At 37.0% G+C, this 21,551-nt stretch overlaps 2 protein-coding genes across 2 annotated transcripts; both read left to right on the forward strand.

The window, feature by feature from the left end:
* Positions 1-272: 272 nt before the first annotated feature.
* Positions 273-14,494, forward strand: LOC117470166 (P2X purinoceptor 5-like). The gene is given in 11 exon segments (XM_034114760.1): positions 273-501; positions 1,700-1,850; positions 3,095-3,166; positions 9,774-9,849; positions 10,103-10,199; positions 10,307-10,387; positions 10,500-10,641; positions 11,924-12,054; positions 13,965-14,058; positions 14,224-14,289; positions 14,387-14,494. Coding segments are annotated over 11 exon segments (1,227 nt in total). The 5' UTR covers positions 273-292.
* Positions 14,495-16,420: 1,926 nt separating this feature from the next.
* On the forward strand, positions 16,421-18,134 carry ly6d (lymphocyte antigen 6 family member D). Its single transcript, XM_034114869.1, has 3 exons — positions 16,421-16,528; positions 17,338-17,436; positions 17,578-18,134. The coding sequence occupies exons 1-3, from the start codon at positions 16,480-16,482 to the stop codon at positions 17,664-17,666; spliced, it is 237 nt and encodes a 78-aa protein (XP_033970760.1). The 5' UTR covers positions 16,421-16,479; the 3' UTR covers positions 17,667-18,134.
* Positions 18,135-21,551: the final 3,417 nt, after the last annotated feature.

Genomic DNA, 21,551 nt, shown 5'->3' on the forward strand with positions numbered 1-21,551 from the left:
CTCATATTTAATTTTGAGCCATATTTTGCTTGAACTAGCACCCATGCATGCTACATTTGCGACCATTCAAAAGTCAAGCCGAATGGCAGTATGTTTGTAGACTTTTGGTTTTAATTAAAAAACAATCTTATAGTTGTCCTTTCCATCAATTCAAATTAGAATCTTCAAACCACCATGATGTCTTCAAGATAATACCGGGTGTCTCTTTTCGACCTCATTGGTAAGAAATCCAGTTTTATTTAGAAAGTCCCAGCCGGGTAAGTTGCCTGTTGATGCTGACTTGACGCTGGTGATGTTCGGTGTAAACGTGCCACTGCATGTTTATCCTCTGACATCCGAGTCTCCGCAGAGTTACAGCAGCAGGATGGCCGGGAGCTTCTTCAAAGGACGCTTCCTCTCCTTATTCGATTATAAAACGGAAAAGTACATTATTGCCAAAAATAAAAAGGTTGGAGTTTTGTACCGACTTATTCAGTTATCTATCATTGGCTACATTATAGGGTAAGTCAGTTCAACTTTTACAGTTTTATAACCTCATTGCACAAGTTAGAAATTACTACAAGAATAAAACTGCCTTGTTAACCATGAGAAGATAAATCATAGTATTAATACAGGGGTTTATGTTGACTATTATCAAACTGTAGGATAAATATTTTGCATATGACCAATATGCCAAAACTTTGTTAAGTTTACAGAAGTGTTTTATAGAGATGATGTGCTTCAGTCAGTGCTGTGAGGCCAAGTGACAGAACAGGGTATTTTTTACTTTTTTTAATGTTCAGTGTACGTTTGTGGCTTGTTCCGCGTCCTGCAGCAAAACCCATACATTTAAAAGCTCCTTCTCCAACAGACTGCTGCAGCTCCCCTGTCACAAGGACAGATACTGGAAAACATTCCTGCCCACTGCAATAATACTGTACAATAAATCACCTCTGGAAGAGAACTCTCTGCTCCATAGTTTCTCTAGAAATTAAACCACGTTGTACATTTTAATTTTAATCTGTTCAATATTTATACTCCATATTCCATATATTTTTAATATATATATTTGTATATATATATATAATATCTGCATGTATATTTTCTATTTCAACATGTATATTTTATATTTATTTTATTTTTCTTTCTATTCTTGTATATTTTGTAGTTTTGTTTTATTGTAAAATGCCTTTTATGCTGCTGTAACAACAACAATTTCCCAATTTGGGATCAATAAAGTACTATCTATCTATCTATCTATCTATCTATCTATCTATCTAAGCATAGGTAAAACTAACTTTTTCAGTCACAAGTGCTTTATTATAAAAACATAGGTTTTTTATTTAGCCTTTATTTAGGTGTCAGTCATTCATAAAATAGTCCATAAGAGTACAACCTAAACCTATAGTTACCCAAAGGTATTAAAGCAGAATATGTATCTTTATTGCACTTATTGTAAGTCTCTTTGTATTAAAGTGTTTGCTAAATGAAATTTAATCAAATGTAAAAGCTTGTAGTCTTAAATTAAAATAATATTCCATGATTAGATATACCACGTAAATGTTCCACTAAATTCAAATGGGAATTCATCCCAAAAGGAACGACACATCTGTGTTAAACGAAATGTTTAAGATGAACAATGTGAAAATCGAAATGACAAAAGGATGCTTTAAAGTTTAAACACACCTTTTAGCTTATACATCTTTCCTCTCACTCACAGCTGGGTTTTTGTAAGCAAGAAAGGCTACCAGGAAACAGACACTGCCATCCAGAGCTCTGTGATAACTAAACTGAAAGGAGTCTCGGTGACTAACACCTCGGAGTCTGGTCGGCTGGTGTGGGGGCCGGAGGACTACGTCATCCCACCACAGGTGAAGCTTTAAAGGTCAACTATTATGCAAAATCCACTTTTTCACATCTTTTATACATAAACATGTGTCTCCTCTGTGTAAAGAGATTCTGAAAGTTTCAGTTTCTCTCTCTTTTTGTCCTGATCCATTTATATAAAAACCTGTCTGAAAATGAGCTGATCAGAGTTTGGTTACTTTATGATGTCATAACGAATTGTTGGCTTGTGTAACCATTAGCCAATCACCAACCAAGGTAACCCCCCACCCCCCACCTTATCACCTGAATCTCCTCCTAGAGCACCATTGTGTTCTTTTTAACCAAATATCTCTCAGAAGGGTGTGGGGAGTGGCTCCTTATTTTCATCTAAAGTAACGGACAGAGAATCTGCACGTTTGAAACAGGGCTGAAACAGAGAGGATTATGGGATGCTACAATTGGGGATCTGTTTGGTATTTTGAGCCAAACACTTCAGAGACATGTTTTGTATATATCTGAGACCTATAATATATTGATGACAAATATTATAATAGGGGACCTTTAATCCAGAGCACCACACATCAACACTGGGTGAAAGACACACACATGCTAACTACATAGGGAAGTTAATACAGAATGCATAAAGTGCTGCATAAAGTGAACTTCTAAATACAAATAAAAAGTATTGAAAAGAATCTGTGTCACTGGAGTGAAATCCTGTTCCCAAAGTCCAGTAGACGCCTCATCCCTTTCAAGTGGGGAATATACACAAAAAGCCCAGGAAACTTGACACACACACATGCTAACTACATAGGGAAGTTAATACAGAATGTTTTTCATTTTTGATACATGCTTAGTTATGTCTGCCTGAATGTATGGATGAAGCATGCAGGTGCAGCTCCATAAGCATAATGGGCCAACAATGTAAAGTGTATCACTAATGGAGACCGTTATTTTTGATTAGTCTGTCGATTTCTTTATCAACTTGTTGTTTTGTCTACAATGGCAAAAAGTGGGGACATATATTGATAGGTGTTTGTCAAAGCAAAGGATGACATCATTAATGATCTTGTTTTGTGTAATATAAAGACATTGAGTTTAGTGTCGAAGAGGACTAAAGAAAACGAAATATTCACATTTAAGAAGCTAAATAAGAGATTTTTAACCAATTTTACATAAAAAATTGCCAATTACCATTTTTTTAAATAATTTGTTGGTATACAATTGACCCAAATGCACATATTTGTGATGTAAACATAAATACAAATTCACAGTGTTTTCTCTACAGGGTGAAGCGGTTCTGTTTGTTGTCACCAATTTCTTGGAGACGCCAAACCAGAAGCTGGGTTACTGCGCTGAGGTAAGGAAACAGAACACAGGTACTTTCAGTGATTACAATAGGAGCTGTCAAAAATAAGAAATACATATATTTTTTGTTATCCTCACATTTGACAACAATGCCAGTCGTAACAGCAACGTATCATGCAATGTGGAACTGGATTTAACATCCATTTTGACTCACCAATTCAAAGCTGTTTTCTGTCAAAAATTATCTTTCTCATTTAAAAAAGTAAAAGATATCAAATTGCAGATAACGTAAAGATATATATATCAGCCAATATTAGTGTTTATAACCAGGTGAATGTTCACTCTAGACTGTAGTGAGTGTGTGAGGAATTTGAGATCCTTTATTTGATTTGTTCAATTATTCATTTAAGGTTACTGCAAGAGTATCAGACCCTCGATCCTTATACCCTGTTAAGGTGTGACAGTCCATTCTCCAATGTGCCACCTAAAATGTAAAACAAACAAGATGATAGCCTTGAATCTCCATCCATTATTAATGAAACTATCTTGTTTAGTGATATGGTGAGCAAATAGTTCCTACAGGGCTTCAAATACTCTATGTGTTTGGTTCATAATAGACAACATTTTCACACACGTTTTCATGTATTTTATCTATTGTGATTGCAGTTGTCTTTATTGCACCGGGATACATGGCATTGAATTGTTTTAGTATTAGCTAGCCACAGAGCATAATGTGCTGTTTAGACTGTGGAGAAGACACGGTCAGCCTGTAGTTTCAAACTGTCTGACACTAACTGTGTTTATTTTAAAGTAAGGTTTATTTACTTTGCACTGTTTGAGTGCTGATAATCTGGAAACTATTCCAAACAGCCATGATTCAAAGTTACAGAGGGCCATGAGTGACCGAGTTTAGGGAAGAAATTACACAAACTGAATCTTCTCTTTGCCCTATCATTTTGTTTCAATGAACCATAGAAATACGCTTGTTTTCTCTCACGATTAAGGGCTTCTTGAGCAAATTAGCTTTACCGAAAGCTCCACAAATCAGGATGAAGAACACAGTTACACAATGTCAATTCATCAATAGTACGCACAATGTGAAGAGAGAAAATCAGAGGCACTGGTCTGCATTTTCTTCACAGCTCTTAGTCATGACAAAATACCTTTAACCCTTCTTGTGTGTGTGCCAATTATACTATTCATCCTCTCTCTCAGCACTATCTTTGGCTGCACATTTACAGAACGTGTCTGGTATGTAAACTCAGTCTTTTTTGGTCTCTTGTGTCACTGCAACATCCAGGAAGAAAGTGGCACACAGCCATAAAACACTGCTCTTGTAAACATTTCGGCTCTCACCAATCGCAGTGCCCGTCTGAAAGGCTGCCACTCAAGCAGGGACCATCACTCATTATGTTCTGCCAGGCAGTCAAAACTCACTTAAACAAGAGGTTCACATATGTTATGAGAAGTGTCCATATGTGTCCATAAACCAGAGGTGGGGACTCGAGTCACATGACTTGACTCGAGTCAGACTCGAGTCGCATATTTTTTGACTTGAGACTTGCTTGACTAACATTGATAAAAGACTTGACTTGACTTTGACTTGGTATTCATGACTTGAGACTTGACTTAAGCTTGAGACAGATGACTTGAAAGGACTTGACTGTTTAAAATTAAATATTTGCGTTTGTTTTTGTAGTGAGATATTACGTTTAGTTTTTTCGAAAAACGTGATTGGGTGTTTATAGCGCCATGCGCGCAAACCTGGCAACCCACTAGACGGCAGGAGTGTCAGTTAACATGGCAGCGGCTAGCGTTACTCCAACAATAGTGAAGTTTGGATTCAAGGATTATGTTGTCGTTGACGCTAATAAGAAGAGAACAGCGGTATGCAGGGTCTGCAGCATAAAGATCAGTGACACGACCACCACAACATCCAACTTCATTCGTCACTACAAAAAAACCCACAGAGAAAGGTGCGTGAATGTGTTGTGTTAGCGAGAAAGCTAACGTTAAGTTTAAGCTACGTTAGACTTGGTTTCAAATCGATTAAGCATTGCAAAGAGAAGACAAAATGGTAAATGAACACTAGAACCGCCAAGGGATTCATTTTGACTAACCCTGATACTGACGGGCTGTCAGGAGAGGGAGAGAGATGCCTCGTTTATTTCCCCTGTGTTATTATCAGAAGTTACTGTAAACTGTTGAATAATGTAGTTCATCTACTTTTAGTAGTTTGTTTAAATCTTTTAATTATGATGTTTTTGTTTGTAGAAGTGCATCATTCCTTGATTTATTGTAAAATGAATCTGAACTTTTTGATCTGTTATGATGATAAACTGAAGCAATTTCTAAATTAACCCAATTAACTGAGTTTTAAATCGTCCTACTTAGTTTATAAGGAAATTATGAAGAGGAACAAATGAAATGATTTGAAAATGATATCTATGTAGGTGCTGATGCTGTTGGCGGTTCTAGTGTTAACAGAAATTTAAATTAAATATGTGTAATGGCAAATGCCATATATGATTTTCTTACCTGGAATTCTGCCTTTTTGAACAGACTTTTTGATTGAGTCCTAGCTATATTGTCTGCAGTTCTAGGGTTAATATGAATCTAATATGATTGTCATCGGTCTAAATTAGATTTCAAATGATTAACTGTGTATGTAATGAAGATCATAGTGTGAGTTAAATCCATTTTCATAACCACTGTCTTTTAACTGATTTAAATGCGGAAACTGGGCTTATTCATCAGAATTTTGTATGACTTGACTTGACTTGACTTGACCTGAGCAATGACTTGACTTGACTTGCTTGACTCTCACCACAGTGACTTGGGACTTGCTTGATACTTGTAGGTCAAGACTTGAGACTTGCTCATGACTTGCACATGTAGGACTTACTCCCACCTCTGCCATAAACAAACCTGAGGTACATTTTTACTTTCATCTTAATGGTGTTGCGATGAAACTGCTTACCTTTACTCCACAGGACTCTACTGTTTCAAAGTAAGCTGACCTTGTTGTGTCACCAGTGTATGGTCACGTCATCTTTGAATGTTGGGATTTTTCATAAAATGTATAATTTCACAATGTTTCCCAATATATTTTCTAAAAGAAACAGCCAAAATATGATATGTAAGGTAGCCCTTACCTGTCAGGAAAGGCACAATGTTCGCTAACTCAACATTGTATGTCAAAAGTGTGAGGGAACCTAATTTAAATGATTAAAAGTGAAAGGTATAAAATGGTAAATAAAAAGTATGGTTTCCTATATAAAAATGAGTAAGTCATATTCAAGTCGATGAAGAAGGCATAATGTTTTAGTATTTTTTATTTATTTCATTCATCTATATTTACATTTTTTTGGCCGAAATGGGCTTCTGTAGTTTCATTGTTTGTGTAGCCCTTTTTGTAACACCTACTGAGAAAGAACAGGCAATAACTATGGCAAGCCGATTTAGCTTTTATTCATTTCTGGAGGATATCAAAAAATATCTCTTACTAGTGAGAATGCGAGTTATTGATATAAAAAATGCAATTCTTACTAGTAATGTTTATTTCTGATATCAAAAATATAATTTCAACTAGTTAGAATGCAAATTCTTGATATCACAAATTAAATTGTAACTAATGTTGTAATGTGTATTTCTGATATCAGAAATGCGATTTTAACTAGTGAGATTTGCATCATTTTTCTCATTCATTTCAATGGGAGTTGGACTATGAACTAGTTCAAATTCCAATTTCTGATATCAGTAATTCAATTTGAACTAGTCGAAATGCCAATTGTTGATATCAGAAATACAATTTGAACTAGTTCAAAATCCTTTTTTTGATATCAGGAATTCAATTGTTACTAGTTATAAATAAAAATTGAATTATAACTAGTAACAATTGAATTCCTGATATAAAAAAAGGATTTTGAACTATAGTTCAAATTGTATTTCTGATATCAACAATTGCATTACTGATATGAGAAATTGGCATTTGAACTAGTTCAAATTCCAACTCCCATTGAAATGAATGAGAAAAACGATGCAATTCTCACTAGTTAAAATTACATTTCTGATATCAGAAATGCACATTACAACTAGTTACAATTGAATTTCTGATATCAAGAAATCGCATTCTAACTAGTTGAAATTATATTTTTGATATCAGAAATAAATATTATTACTAGTAAGAATGTAGTTTTTGATTTCCTCCAGAAATAAATAAAAGCTAAATCGGCTTGCCATAAATAACACACAAGCATGATTATTAAACAATCAGGGCGAGTATAAGTTCAAAGGGTTTAAACAGAAAGGGTCAAAACCAAAATGTAAAACAGACAAAGGCAAACGTTACCGACAAGGTTCAGGCAGGGAATCCAATAAATAAGCAAAGGGTCAGTGCTGTTGCACGTTTTATAATGCAGAAGACCATTTAGCTGCGAGGCAATGGGAAGCAGGTGGGTGTGTGAGGCATTCAAAGAGGTAAGGCCTCCTGACAGGGCCGTCCCTCCATACAGGCCGATCATGCAGACTGCGTGGGGCCTGACCTTGTGGAGGGGGCCTCATCTTGCGGAGGGTGCCTCAACTGAGCCGAAAATGCGGCGCACCTATGCGCTTATGCGGCGCAATTATGGCGCATTTCCACTACAGCGCGGAGCGTGGTTTAAGCGTGCCGTGCGCGGCCCGTTTTTGGTTGTGTTTCCACTTGACGTAGTACCGGCTAGCGGGTACTATTTCACCAATTTTCTGGCCCCATAAAATCGAGGTTCTTAGCGGGCCAACAACCAGGCTGAGTCGGGCTGAGTATGCTAAACTAGAGAGAGAATCGCTAGCAAGGGGGCTACAACTACAACAATATGAACATATTTGACCGTGATTTAATTGTAATACACGTTTCAAAATGATGCCGAAGTAACAACATACTGATACCGGTTAGTAAAAACCATGAATTAATGCTTTGACAAGTCTGCAGACAGACGGCAGGCGAAAAACCTTTTAAAATACGTGTTTTCTAAATGGAGATCGGCTAAGCTAACGCAGTATATGCTCCGACCGCCCACACTCACAACGGCCTATACAGACATAAATAAACCATCGACTGTATTCAGTGGCGGCTGGTGGAAAATATTTTAGGTGGGGCTGTGGAAATGGTGATCAAACAATACTAGGGGGCATTTCTTTGAGAAAAGACCCCCTAAATGATGACTTCTGGTGATGTTAGAGGGGGGGGGGGGGGGGGGGAAGGACAATTTGAGGCTTAAAAATATGAGAAGACTGATCAATACCTCCATAACTTCAGTGTGGTTAGCTATGAATCTTCCAAAACTTCCAAACACCTTGTCCTGGACATAGTTTCTACAGCATAAACTGTGCTAACAAGCTGAGATTCCACAGATTCTAGAAATATAAGTATCATCACTGAGCGATCAGAACTCGCGACAGGGGAAGCAAATACAGACATCACACGACGTAGCTTTAGGTAGCAAAACACGGAGATATGCTCACCTTTTGCAGAATAACAATTCTGATCAAAAACGAGAAAAACGCAGCTGAAGGTGTGTCTGTCACTTTGAAAAAATGATTGATGATCCATAATTCCATTTTTATGTAAAAAACTGAGTTTTCATTAGCTGCTAATGGTAGCTTCCAGAGTGTATGACAGCTTCCTGTTTTGTCTCCTTGGATACGAGTCCAAACAACTCACAGACTGCACCGGGCGCTCACGTAGGAGCCCTGTGACCATCAGATTTGACGACGCTGATTGGCTGAAATTATGTTTCGGCGGCATAGTTTAAAGATAGCAACAGTTGGCTTCTGCTGCACTTGCTGCACTCTCGTCTGGGCGCTGTGCATAGCGCCCAGACGAGAGGGAGTAATGATACACGGGCAAGGCCAGGCAGGAAACATGTGACTTATCAGTAACTTTAGACATCGTAACACAATTTTAAACGAGATTTTATTGTAGATTATACATTTTACTGATACCAATTATATAATATTTACCTTGTTTATTAAAAAAATAAAAATAAAAATATTTTTTAAATATATATTTTTTTATTTATTTTATTTTTAATGTGGGAAGAGGGGGGGCGGCGCCCCTATGGGCCGGCCGCCACTGACTGTATTCGCCATGACACAGACAGTCTGTGGTTTGTACTTGTTTAACTTTTGTCTAGTTTCTGAACAGATATGAGGAGCTGTGAGCTCTGAGGGCTAACAGCTAACGGCTGATGTTGTTTTTCTGTGGTTTGCATTGAAGATGACGTCCGCCTACACTGCGTTACTATAGTTACTGCCCCAGCTACTAAACTGTAATGGAAACGCAGCATAAAGTGAGCCAGTCCTAACAAGGCCTAACTATACTGTACTAAGCCGAGCGAGGCCCTGCAATGGAAATGCGCCATTAGTGTGGCGCGGCATGGTTTCGCCGCTGCGAGGCCCGCTGCGAGGCCCGCTGCGAGGCCCGCTGCGACGCTCGCGAAACAGAGGGCCTCATCATAGAACTTTGCGTGGGGCCTCATGTTGGCCATGGATGGCCCTGCTTCCTGGGGGGAAGGGTCTTAATGAGACTAGGGAAAAGGAAAACCAGGCAATATTACTGCATAAACACTGGAGGATTGGGATAATTCCTGAAAATGTATTACTGTGTCTTTTGTTCTCAGAGCCCAAAAGTGCTGGATGGTCACTGCAGAGATGACGAGGACTGTGAAGAGGAGAAGATGGTAATAGCTGGTAACGGTAAGAAAGTAACATTGTCGGCTTAGCTGCATTTTGAATTATGGTTTAAATGTAAATTCTCTTGTCACTATGTTTTGACTCAAATGAAAATGAGTTCAACATTTATGATGGTAAACCCAATTAGGTTAGGATAAGTGTCTTTCAAGCCTTTGTGATTGTTTTTTTTAAATCTCTTTTGAACTGATTATGTAAGTTCAATATTACAGTGTCTTTTCATATGTGATAAGCTTTGTGAATTTCTGTTTTTCTCAAGGAATTAAGAGTGGACGATGCTTAAGAAAAGATGAAAACTCCACTGGTACCTGTGAAATATACGGCTGGTGTCCCATTGAAAGAAAATTCAAACCGCGGTAAGCAATCACAGAGAAACTCTTGCAATTGTATATAAATATTTGATGTACTGTAAATTGGTTCAACAAAATTCTCAAGGCATTAGCTTGTTTTTGTTTTTTTACAGTAAACCTCTGCTGTTAAACGCTGAAAACTTCACCATCTACATCAAGAATTTCATCTTATTTCCCAAATTCCAATTTTCAAAGTAAGCCAATACCTATCCCTCTGTGTGTAACACTGCTTGTACTGCTAGTGTCCCAGAAGCAGTTCACATTTATATTCTCACTGTACAACTGTGTGTGTTTTTCAACTATAAGGTCCAACGTCCTCGAAACAAGTGATGACTCCTTTTTGAAAAAATGCAGATTTGATGAGCAGCTCTACCCTTACTGCCCCATCTTTCGCCTGGGGGACATCACCAGGAGAGCTGGATACAACTTCCAGGACATGGCGACATTTGTTAGTATTGAACTTTTATTTATTTTTGATTGTCTGAAACCTTCATTTTAATGAAATATCTGCAGGACTTCTGTTAAAGCTGATACACTTTAAGGGTCAACAATTCCCCAACATGTAAAACCTTACCCCTCCCTAATTAAAAAAAACAGTACAGAATGAGTGTACTGTACGTGTAAAAAACAAAGTGTAAATCTCAACATGTCAGGCAATGTCCTCCCCTCTCTCGCTTACTTCAAACTCCACTCATCTCCAATAAAGGCACTCACACAGACACACAAATACCTTTAATAAAAAAAGATGTACATAATTGTAGACAGGGAGAGGGTTCAAGGCTTAATATTAAAAGGGGCACTGCTCCCCCCTTTACCCCCTTTTCCCCCTTAAAGGGCCCATGTCATGGCCATTTCCACTGATCATAATTCCATTGTTGAGGTCTACTAGAATAGATTTATATTGTGCAATTTTCCAAACTCACATTGGTTTCTCATACAGCATCTCTGTAAACTACGTGTATTCACTGAATTTCACTCTCTGCCTTTAACGGCTCGTTGTAGCTCCAAAAGCTCCAGCCCCCACCCTCCCTGTGAGCACAGTGTGCTCTGATTGGTCGGGACGTTGTGAATCGCGCTGAGCTCCGTGGAGGTGTTGTTTCCTTGTTAGCGATACACAGCCAAACACAGCCAAACTCATCCTGAGCACACACAAAGTCACAGCCGAAGTAAAAACAATAAGTGTGGCTTGATATAGAGTAAGAAAAAGGTTGATAAACGCTGTGAGAATGGGTCTGCAGAGAGAATTTCGCCGCGATCCCAACTGTCTGTTATCAGCCTGCAGCCAGGGAGGAGAAATCAGCTGAGCTGCCTGCTCCCTGCACACAGATGTGTGTGTTATGAAGTCCGTGGATTGGTCAATTTGGACCAATCAGCTTAACGTAACGGCTCCGCGGACGTAACGTAACGGCTAAACGGATTGGTCCATTTCGTTCCGGGTACGGCTTGACATCATGCCGTACCCGGAACGAAATGGAAGAATCAAATGGACAATGACGTATCTCCAACGAGGCGTTTTGGGGAGGTCTTTTCTGTGTTAGAGTTTTACTCACTACAGGGTGTACTTTGAGGGTTTGTGACTCTGCACACCGTTCACATGCATAAAAACCTTCATAACACACAAGGGGACGGGTAATAACCGGAAAAGCATGACATGGGCCCTTTAAGACCCACCATTTCCCATTTTTTTACTATGATTAGTTAACACAGTTGTTTGGTATTGTGTTTCCCAGGGTGGCTCCATTGGCCTTTTGATAGAGTGGGACTGTGACCTTGACAAAGGCTACTCTAAATGTAATCCACATTACCATTTCACACGTCTGGACGTCTCCAACAACTCAATCTCAACAGGATTTAACTTCAGGTCAGAGTCACTGCAGACTGTATGTTTCTACAGTATGTCGCAAAGACAAATATTTACAATTTTCTTCAACAATGTAATGTAATGTATTTACAATTTAAAAACACATTTGTAAGGAAATTATTCAAATATTTGATGTGTAAGCAGAAAGCTTACACATCTTACGGCGCAGACTGAAAACTCATCTCTTTCGACTCCACTTCGAGCAATAAAAAAAATAAAACGCACTTAGATACTAACTAAGCATTTATATACTAACAAAGCACTTATATACTAACTAAGCACTCGTATACTAACAAAGCACTTATATACTAACTAAGCACTCGTATACTAACAAAGCACTTATATACTAACTAAGCACTCGTATACTAACAAAGCACTTATATACTAACTAAGCACTTATATACTAACTAAGCACTCGTATACTATCAAAGCACTTATATACTAACTAAGCACTCGTATACTAACAAAGCACTTATATACTAACTAAGCACTTATATACTAACTAAGCACTCGTATACTAACAAAGCACTTATATACTAACTAAGCACTCATATAACTAAGCACTCATATACTAACAAAGCACTTGTATACTAACTAAGCACTTATATACTAACAAAGCACTTATATACTAACTAAGCACTTATATACTAACTAAGCACTCGTATACTATCAAAGCACTTATATACTAACTAAGCACTCGTATACTAACAAAGCACTTATATACTAACTAAGCACTTATATACTAACTAAGCACTCGTATACTAACAAAGCACTTATATACTAACTAAGCACTCATATAACTAAGCACTCATATACTAACAAAGCACTTGTATACTAACTAAGCACTTATATACTAACTAAGCACTTATATACTAACTAAGCACTCATATAACTAAGCACTTATATACTAACTAAGCACTCATATACTAACAAAGCACTTATATACTAACTAAGCACTCGTATACTAACAAAGCACTTATATACTAACTAAGCACTCATATAACTAAGCGCTCATATACTAACAAAGCACTTATATACTAACTAAGCACTTATATACTAACTAAGCACTCATATACTAACTAAGCACTCATATACTAACAAAGCACTTATATACTAACTAAGCATTTATATACTAACTAAGCACTTGTATACTAACTAAGCACTTATATACTAACTAAGCACTCATATACTAACAAAGCACTTATATACTAACTAAGCATTTATATACTAACTAAGCACTTGTATACTAACTAAGCACTTATATACTAACTAAGCACTCATATACTAACAAAGCACTTATATACTAACTAAGCACTCATATACTAACTAAGCACTCATATACTAACAAAGCACTTATATACTAACTAAGCATTTATATACTAACAAAGCACTTATATACTAACTAAGCACTCGTATACTAACAAAGCACTTATATACTAACTAAGCACTCATATAACTAAGCGCTCATATACTAACAAAGCACTTATATACTAACTAAGCACTTATATACTAACTAAGCACTCATATACTAACTAAGCACTCATATACTAACAAAGCACTTATATACTAACTAAGCATTTATATACTAACTAAGCACTTATATACTAACTAAGCACTCATATACTAACAAAGCACTTATATACTAACAAAGCACTCGTGTACTAAGGACTGGCTTATCTAAAGCCAGTTGAGTAGCACTTAAAATGGTTTGGCTCTATGAAACCTAATGTACTTATATGATTCTGTTTTCTTCAAGTTTGTATCTTCTTGGTCGAATGCACTTACTGTAAGTCGCTTTGGATAAAAGCGCCAGCTAAATTAAATGTAATGTAATTCAATGAATGTCTTAATTGCGTCTTATTTTTTTGTCATTCTCATGCCTCTATAATTTCCCATTTGTTCCTCAACAGACACACTCGTTATTTCAAAAATGCTGCTGGTGAGAGCTATCGATCTCTATTCAAAGTCTACGGTGTCAGATTTAACATTATGGTCCACGGAAAGGTAAATACATTTCTTTTTAGGATGAATACATGAAATACTAATCTGCTCTGCCAAAGCATGATGATGCAGGTTCTCTTGATAAATAAACAACAGTTATAACCTTTTATATTGGTAATTTTCCACTTTCTTATTCTACATTACTTGTATTTCCTCTGCTTTTCATAGGCGGGGATGTTCAGCATTATCCCAACAGCCATCAACGTGGGTTCAGGACTGGCTTTAATGGGAGCTGTAAGTACCATCAATAATCATTTGCTTTCAAAAGAACTGCACAGGATTTTAGATTTTGCCAGTTGTGACGGTAACTCAGTAAAACTTAATTTCACAGGGAGCTTTCTTCTGTGACATGGTCCTCCTCTACCTGATGAAGAAGAGCGACTCTTATCGAGAAAGGAAATTTGAAGGACCAAAGTAGGAAAAGCAACACATGGGTTGAGATCTATGAGGCATCACAGTGCATATTATACTGTAAAGATAATAACCTTCATAGGTCAAAGACACTGAAGCATTTGATTGATAATATCTGGTTTAACATGTATTTATTTTTAAAATACTTTAAAATGACACATTATGAAACATGGCTTATCTCAAAAAGTGAATTGTAATTGGTTTTGTTAATACTGTGCATACTATGTAGTTTAACAGGTATGTGTGTTCCACAGAATAAAGACATCAACAGCTAAAGACAGAAATGCTGCCACAGTACAGGAGAAACTGACATGTTTTACTTTTTAACAAGAGAGATGAGTTTGTAATTGTTGGTTATAGTGTAAAACAATACATAGAAAACATGTCGTGTAAAAAATGACATATAGAGCAGTTTAATATTCTTATGTGAAGCTCTAATAAGAAAAGGCTAAAAAATATGAGTCTGAAGTTGTTAGTTATCAGTTGCTACTTTTCATTTTTTTAAAACATATTTTTACATATTTGAAATTGCAAAAACAAAACAATACCACAACTTTATAACAGGTTAAGTCAAAACGACTAGAATGAAGTTATTCAAGCTATGCATGCAAGTGAGAGAAAAACAAAAGAGAACATCTGAACTTCTCTTGGAAAAGTATTTCACTGAGAAAAAGCTCACTTCGATTTTTTAACAGTTATGTCGGTTACTGCTTGATTTGCAAAGATCAATAATCCATGTGAAGGAAAATGACCTCATAAATGAATTTCCAGTTTTCCTCTTCCATCTTGTTTTTGAGTTGTACATCAGTGACGTCAGTAACAAACTAAACATGTTATTAATACAGAGCACTGCTTGTATATAAGCTGATGTAAATAGAGGTTTTAATAAAACACTTGACGTGGTTTAATATATGCAATTATCACATTATTGTTTATTATAATAACAAACACAAGAAGAGATTTGGTACACACACACACACACACACACACACACACACACACACACACACACACACACACACACACACACACACACACACACACACACACACACACACACACACACACACACACACACACACACACACACACACACACACACACACAGTCTTGCACTACCCCACTGTTGCCTACAGATGTAACTAAAGGACAGCTTCAGGTAGTAGCCAGCCTCAGAACCACGTCGACACCATACAGTGTGTGAATGTACTGTGGGGATGTTATTGTCTTCAACCTACAGCATCAGAGCTGTAAACAAGTAGGGATTAATACAACTCTCATGTTTCCAACTCAGTATGAACTCCTTTACCTGGAATGTTTAAAGTTAATAAAATCTTGTGCCTGCCATTTATCACCATGTTCTCTTTTAATTTAGTGTCAGTTGACATGTTGTCATTAGCATTTAGCTCCTAGCACAGCTGAACTGGAAGTACTTAGGAGGGGAGTTTCCACAAAGTTATTTGTGGTACTTGGCATGATTTTCTGTTTTCGCAGCCAAACCCCGCATGCTGTTTGGATTGAATACATTGATAGATTAAAAATGTCCACTTTCAATCCTTTAAAAATAATACAAATCACTGTAATTGAACTGTTGTTCAATAAAATGCAGGACAAAATAAGGCCTCTGATGCTTTTACAGAATGGACAGTAAAGGCTGCTTTGCTGAAATATATGACATCGTCTAGTTTAATTTGATAAAATATAAAAACTCACATTCTGTTCACAAGTCAGACATAAAGCTCATTTCAGAAATTCAAAGTTTACAAACAGCATTTTCAATAAAAGAAGTGGCTGGCTTTTCTTCCTGCAACACCTTGTCCATCAGAAATAAAATACCTATTGTTTTTTTTTGGTTTCACCTTTCACTGGAGACAATAGAGCTTAAATGAAAACCCATTTACAGGAAAGGAAAACAATTTACAAGGAAGTGCCCAACTAAATAAAAGACTGGTATGTGGAATGGCAGTATAAAGGTGCGAGTGCAAGAGGTTTGTCCGCATACCATCTGACAACATGAAGGTCCTGCTGTTAACGCTGGTGCTCCTGCTGTCTAGCGCTCAAGGTGAGCCATATTCCAATTATAATTATATTAAAGCATCGTATTTATAAAGAAAATATCCAATATGAAGTAAAAACATTTAATCTATAATGGAAGCATTTTATTTGATCTCTGATGCATTACCTAATGCCATTATATTAGTGCCATAAGAGTCTATATACAAGTGATACATCATTTGTAACATTCACCTGTTTGTAACTTACAAATTATGTATCACTTGTATATAGACTCTTATGGCACTACTTCTATTCTATTCTGTTTTATTGTACTTGCACTATTTGTATCTGTTTTATTGTGTTGCACTGTTGGAGCTAATTTCCTGCCATAACTCCACAAACAAACTAAACAGGTTTTACAAATGCCTTATGATTCACTAACAAACACAATGTGGTTTGCAAATACAAAACACCATCTACAAACTAATGAATTTAGTTTTGCAAAGAAAAAACGTATCTATCAAACAAACACATAACATTTTTCTAATAAATCATGTTTCAGAGACAAATTCAGCTTAGGTTTTACAACTACAAAACTTTTTTTTACAAGTACAAAACTTTTTCTTCTCACGGCGGAATATTACTGCCAAAAGTCACGTGACTCACTCACGTGACTTTTGGCAGTAATATTCCGCCGTGAGAAGAAAAAGTTTTGTACTTGTAAAAAAAAGTTTTGTAGTTGTAAAACAAAGTGGTGTTGTTGTAAAAAAAAAAAAAAAAAAGGGCGTACTACCACTAACTTAATATTGATGTTGTCTTAAAAACGTCTTACTATTGTAGCAATTAATTCTAATTGCTTTTGTTTTTTCCCGTCAGTGCTCTCACTCACATGCTTCACCTGCGAAGGAGACGTGAACTGTAAGGCGGAGACAGTTTGCCCGGCATCCTCTCAGTACTGCAAGACCATGGAGCACGGTACTTAAGCTATTTCTGTACTTTATATCTAATGTCTATGTTTTATTATGTTTGTTTGGCATTTTTAGAGAAGCCATTTTCATCCGGTACAATGACACATGGATTGTAAACTCATTTTACATTGTTTTTTTTTGTCGACAGGAGAAGAACTTCTTCGAACTTGTGAGGAGCTTTGCGGAGATGACGATGACTTCACAACCTGCTGCACTGAAGACCTTTGCGGACCCTGAGGCCTCCCTATAAGCGCTCACTTCCACTTCCAGATGAATTAAAATAATACGAGAACAAATAATTACCTGAGTCTGAATCTGATAGAAAATGATTTGTTCATCTGACACTCCTATCTTGCTTTTACTTTCAATTCAATCATGAAATTATGATTAATGATTTAGTCTCACTCTTCATTTCACAGCCAAAAATGCACTGGTTCAAAGCCATGTTTTATCTTCAAAGATCTAGTGATAGCGAAAGGGCACACACACACGCACGCACAACACACACACACACACACACACACACACACACACACACACACACACACACACACACACACACACACACACACACACACACACACACACACACACACACACACACACACTGTGCTACGTTGGTCGCTGTCTGTGTCGGCTGTAATGTGAAGTTGGCTGTTTCAAAACATGTAATGGAAAGAAATAAAGCTTTGAATTGATCTGCTAGATTTGTTTCAGCTGTCTTTTGTTACAGGTTAGACAGAAGCCTATTGTTCTGATGTACAAGGTTAAACCAATTATACCCAGCAAATGTGTCCACGTGAGGTTGACATGGGTTTAAAAACACAGTGTAGCTGTTTTTTTTGGGACATCTAGCAACAATAGAAGACTGCCGATGTAAACATGGAGCCTTTGAGAATTATGACAATGCAACCAACATTTTGTATTAGGACTTATTTTCAAACACATATTTTTCTTTACTCTTTCTTAATGTCGCTATACGGCCAGTTGTCTAATTTTTTCATGAAGTTAAACTGGGTAATAAATTATAGTAAGCCAATTAATTCTGTCCAACATCTCCACGTAGCCTTACACAAAGAGAGGTGTTCTGGTCTAGTTTGTGTGCATTTATGTAATGAGAATAACCCAAAACCAATAACAAAACTAAACTAAAAAAACAAAGAGACAGATTGGCATTTAACCAAACAGACATTGATCAAATAAAGACACTTATATGGTAACAGAAATGTGATGAGCATAAGTACATTATCATCTGATGATCCTCACCTTTTCCCCCACTGAGCCAGGCACATTATGTATCTTTAAAGAAACAAATAAAACTTGTTCACAAAAGTTTTTCTCTCACTTCCTGTTCAGTGTGTGAATCTCGCCTGGCAGCATTCATTCACTCAGAGAACATTCTTCACACCCTGTTACTGTCAGGCAATCACAGAGCTGTACTCATGCCCATCAACACACTGCGGAGCGTGTTTCATCTACAAAGTTATTCAACATGAGGCCAGGAATAGTAATAGTAACTACAAAGAAAGCATCTTAAAGCTTAGCTTACTAATTAAGGAGGAACGTTACCCTTTGATCATGCTAGTTTGTTTATTTATTAGCCGATACTCCACTTAATCTCCTTCTTAAATGCATTTCCTGTTCCTCCAAAAACACAAAGACGTTCAATGATTGAATGGCATGGATTCAAAATACCTCCCAACCTCATGGGCCTCTCGACATCAGGCAAATAATTCTGTAAAATATAGGTCATAAGTGTTAATCTCTCCGGCTGCAGCTCAGATGGCAGAGGTGGATAAGTAGATCACAACCTTTTACACTTAATGTGTTACCCATAAATACACACATATTGTACATGTCCCAAATAAACACAGATGCACACAGTGGACGTTAACGCAATCATGTTTATGTTTTTGAACCAATTTTGGGGGAATCACCCCAAAACAAAAATGTTACAACTTTCCATGATTTAGAGGAATTATTGAAACTTCTAAAGAAGTCAGTGTGCAGAAAACCACATTGAGAGCATGAGGGAAATACTACTTCTCATCTGCTGCCCACACAGGAAGAGCTGTGCTGCTGAGCATGTGAGAATTAGCATCATGCCTCATGCTAAGTGTCTTTGTCTATAGTACATGGGGGCAAGGCTGTGTAAAGCTCCAATCATGTTCGTTGAGACATTTTTTAGATTTAATCAAGGATCTTGCAACATTTTTGGCACTGCTCCAGTTGGACAGTTTGAAGCTTATTTGATTTATTTTCTTTGTTGTTACTACGCAGTTTCTAAATCACGTGCTTCTTCTTTATACTGAGATAATAGATAATGCCTTTAAGAATCTCCTCGTCAAAATAACCCTGCTAATATTTCAATCATTAGTAGAACACAACTGTTTTGAACAATGCATGTAATAAAATAGGAAACAAATCCATTAAAATGCCAAAGCCATCATAAAGAAGGTATGTTTTTGTATCCGAACGTATTATATGTGTTTCTTTTTTCTTTTTTCACCCCATTAGTCATCTCTGAAGGCCAACCCCTCCCGTCACCATTATCTTGTAACCTTTTGAACTGGACCCACTGGATTAAAACTACCAGAGAAGCAAATCATACAACAGTGAAACACATTGATGCAGCAGTATGAACAACTACAAATGTCATATACATGTATTTATACATTCATTTTTGCTGTATATGTATATTTTTGATGGATTTTGGCTGATAATACTATCATATATTAAGATTTCGATTGCAGGACTGTTATTTGTGATTTTTTTTTACATTAGTTTTGATACTTGGGTAAATTATATAACGATTCTTCCATTGCTATAGGATACAAAAAAAGAGCATGTCTGCTGCACAAAGCTTCCCTGCTTAAAAAATATAGATTCCAAACAAAGACTCACTCTGTTGCTCCACCAATGGAGGGCCTGTTGTCAAGAGTGAGCTCTGCTTTAGCTGGTAGAGTAATGGTGGTCCATCTATTGGATTAGTGGAGGGATTTCACTGTGGTATTAATCTGAGAAGACAGCAGGAGAGCGGGCGCACGCTGAGCTGTTGTGTCTCTCAGTCTCTGGCCGTCACTCAGCTCGCTGTTCCAACTCCATCAGACGCTCCGACACACACAGGACACCTCGCAGCCAACATGAACCTTTTCTGCTTCTCGCTGGTAAGAGACACACTTTTCATTTCTGTGTCTACTTGACAAGCTGTGTGTGAGAGGCTGAGGGAAAGAGAAGTGTTGCTATGTGATTGAAATGCAACCAGTACATTAGAAATCTGTTGATCATGGCATGCTGTGCAAGTCATTAGGTTTGGGAAAACAAGTACAATGTTGTTATATCAGCCTCTGAATAAGTTAGAGAACAGTGACATGTAACTCTATTTAAACTCCTCCTTCAATTCTTGTTTGTAGTCAGATCACTAACCCACTTATTGGTTAATCATTATAAATATCCTTCTGATATTAAGTTGCTCTTTTTTGCACAACTGTGTTAAATGTAGAAATGCTTCTCTAAAAAAAACGTTGTTACATTTTCTTTGGATTCACCATGTATGAACTACATGATATGAATATAATTACCTAATATGCCTATATGTTTGTACTTTAATGCCGTAGTTTATGTAGTAGTTGATGAGTTCACAATGCTAGAGGACAAAGCAGATAGAGTATTGATAATTGAAGCAGTGTAAAAACAATGTGTAGTGGCCGCCTTTTCCCATTCCCTCCCACATATGGTCCCTCAGATGCTGCTGCAGCTGTCACGCTAAACGCTGACACAAGGTCATGTATATACAGACTATTCAATTGGACAGATGTTGGGGATGTTAACCAACAATCAGGATTATTAACAAACGTCGTTCTACAGTCAGAGGCGTGAACTGTGATTGCACTCATTGTCCTCTCTGGTGCTGTTGATTCACGTCACTGTGATGAGTCATTGTACAAAGACAAATGCAACAAATATCAAAACTAAGACATATTTGACCTACATGTAGTTTGGTTTAGGTCATCATTTGGCACATTAATTGAAATTAATTAGGTGAAATAAACGTATCATTTCTTTGATGCAGGACTTTTTTTTTAGAGTTTCTTTTTGAAACAAATGTACAGACATTAGGTA

Source organism: Trematomus bernacchii, unplaced genomic scaffold, assembly GCF_902827165.1.
Source record: "Trematomus bernacchii unplaced genomic scaffold, fTreBer1.1, whole genome shotgun sequence".
NCBI lineage: Eukaryota > Metazoa > Chordata > Actinopteri > Perciformes > Nototheniidae > Trematomus > Trematomus bernacchii.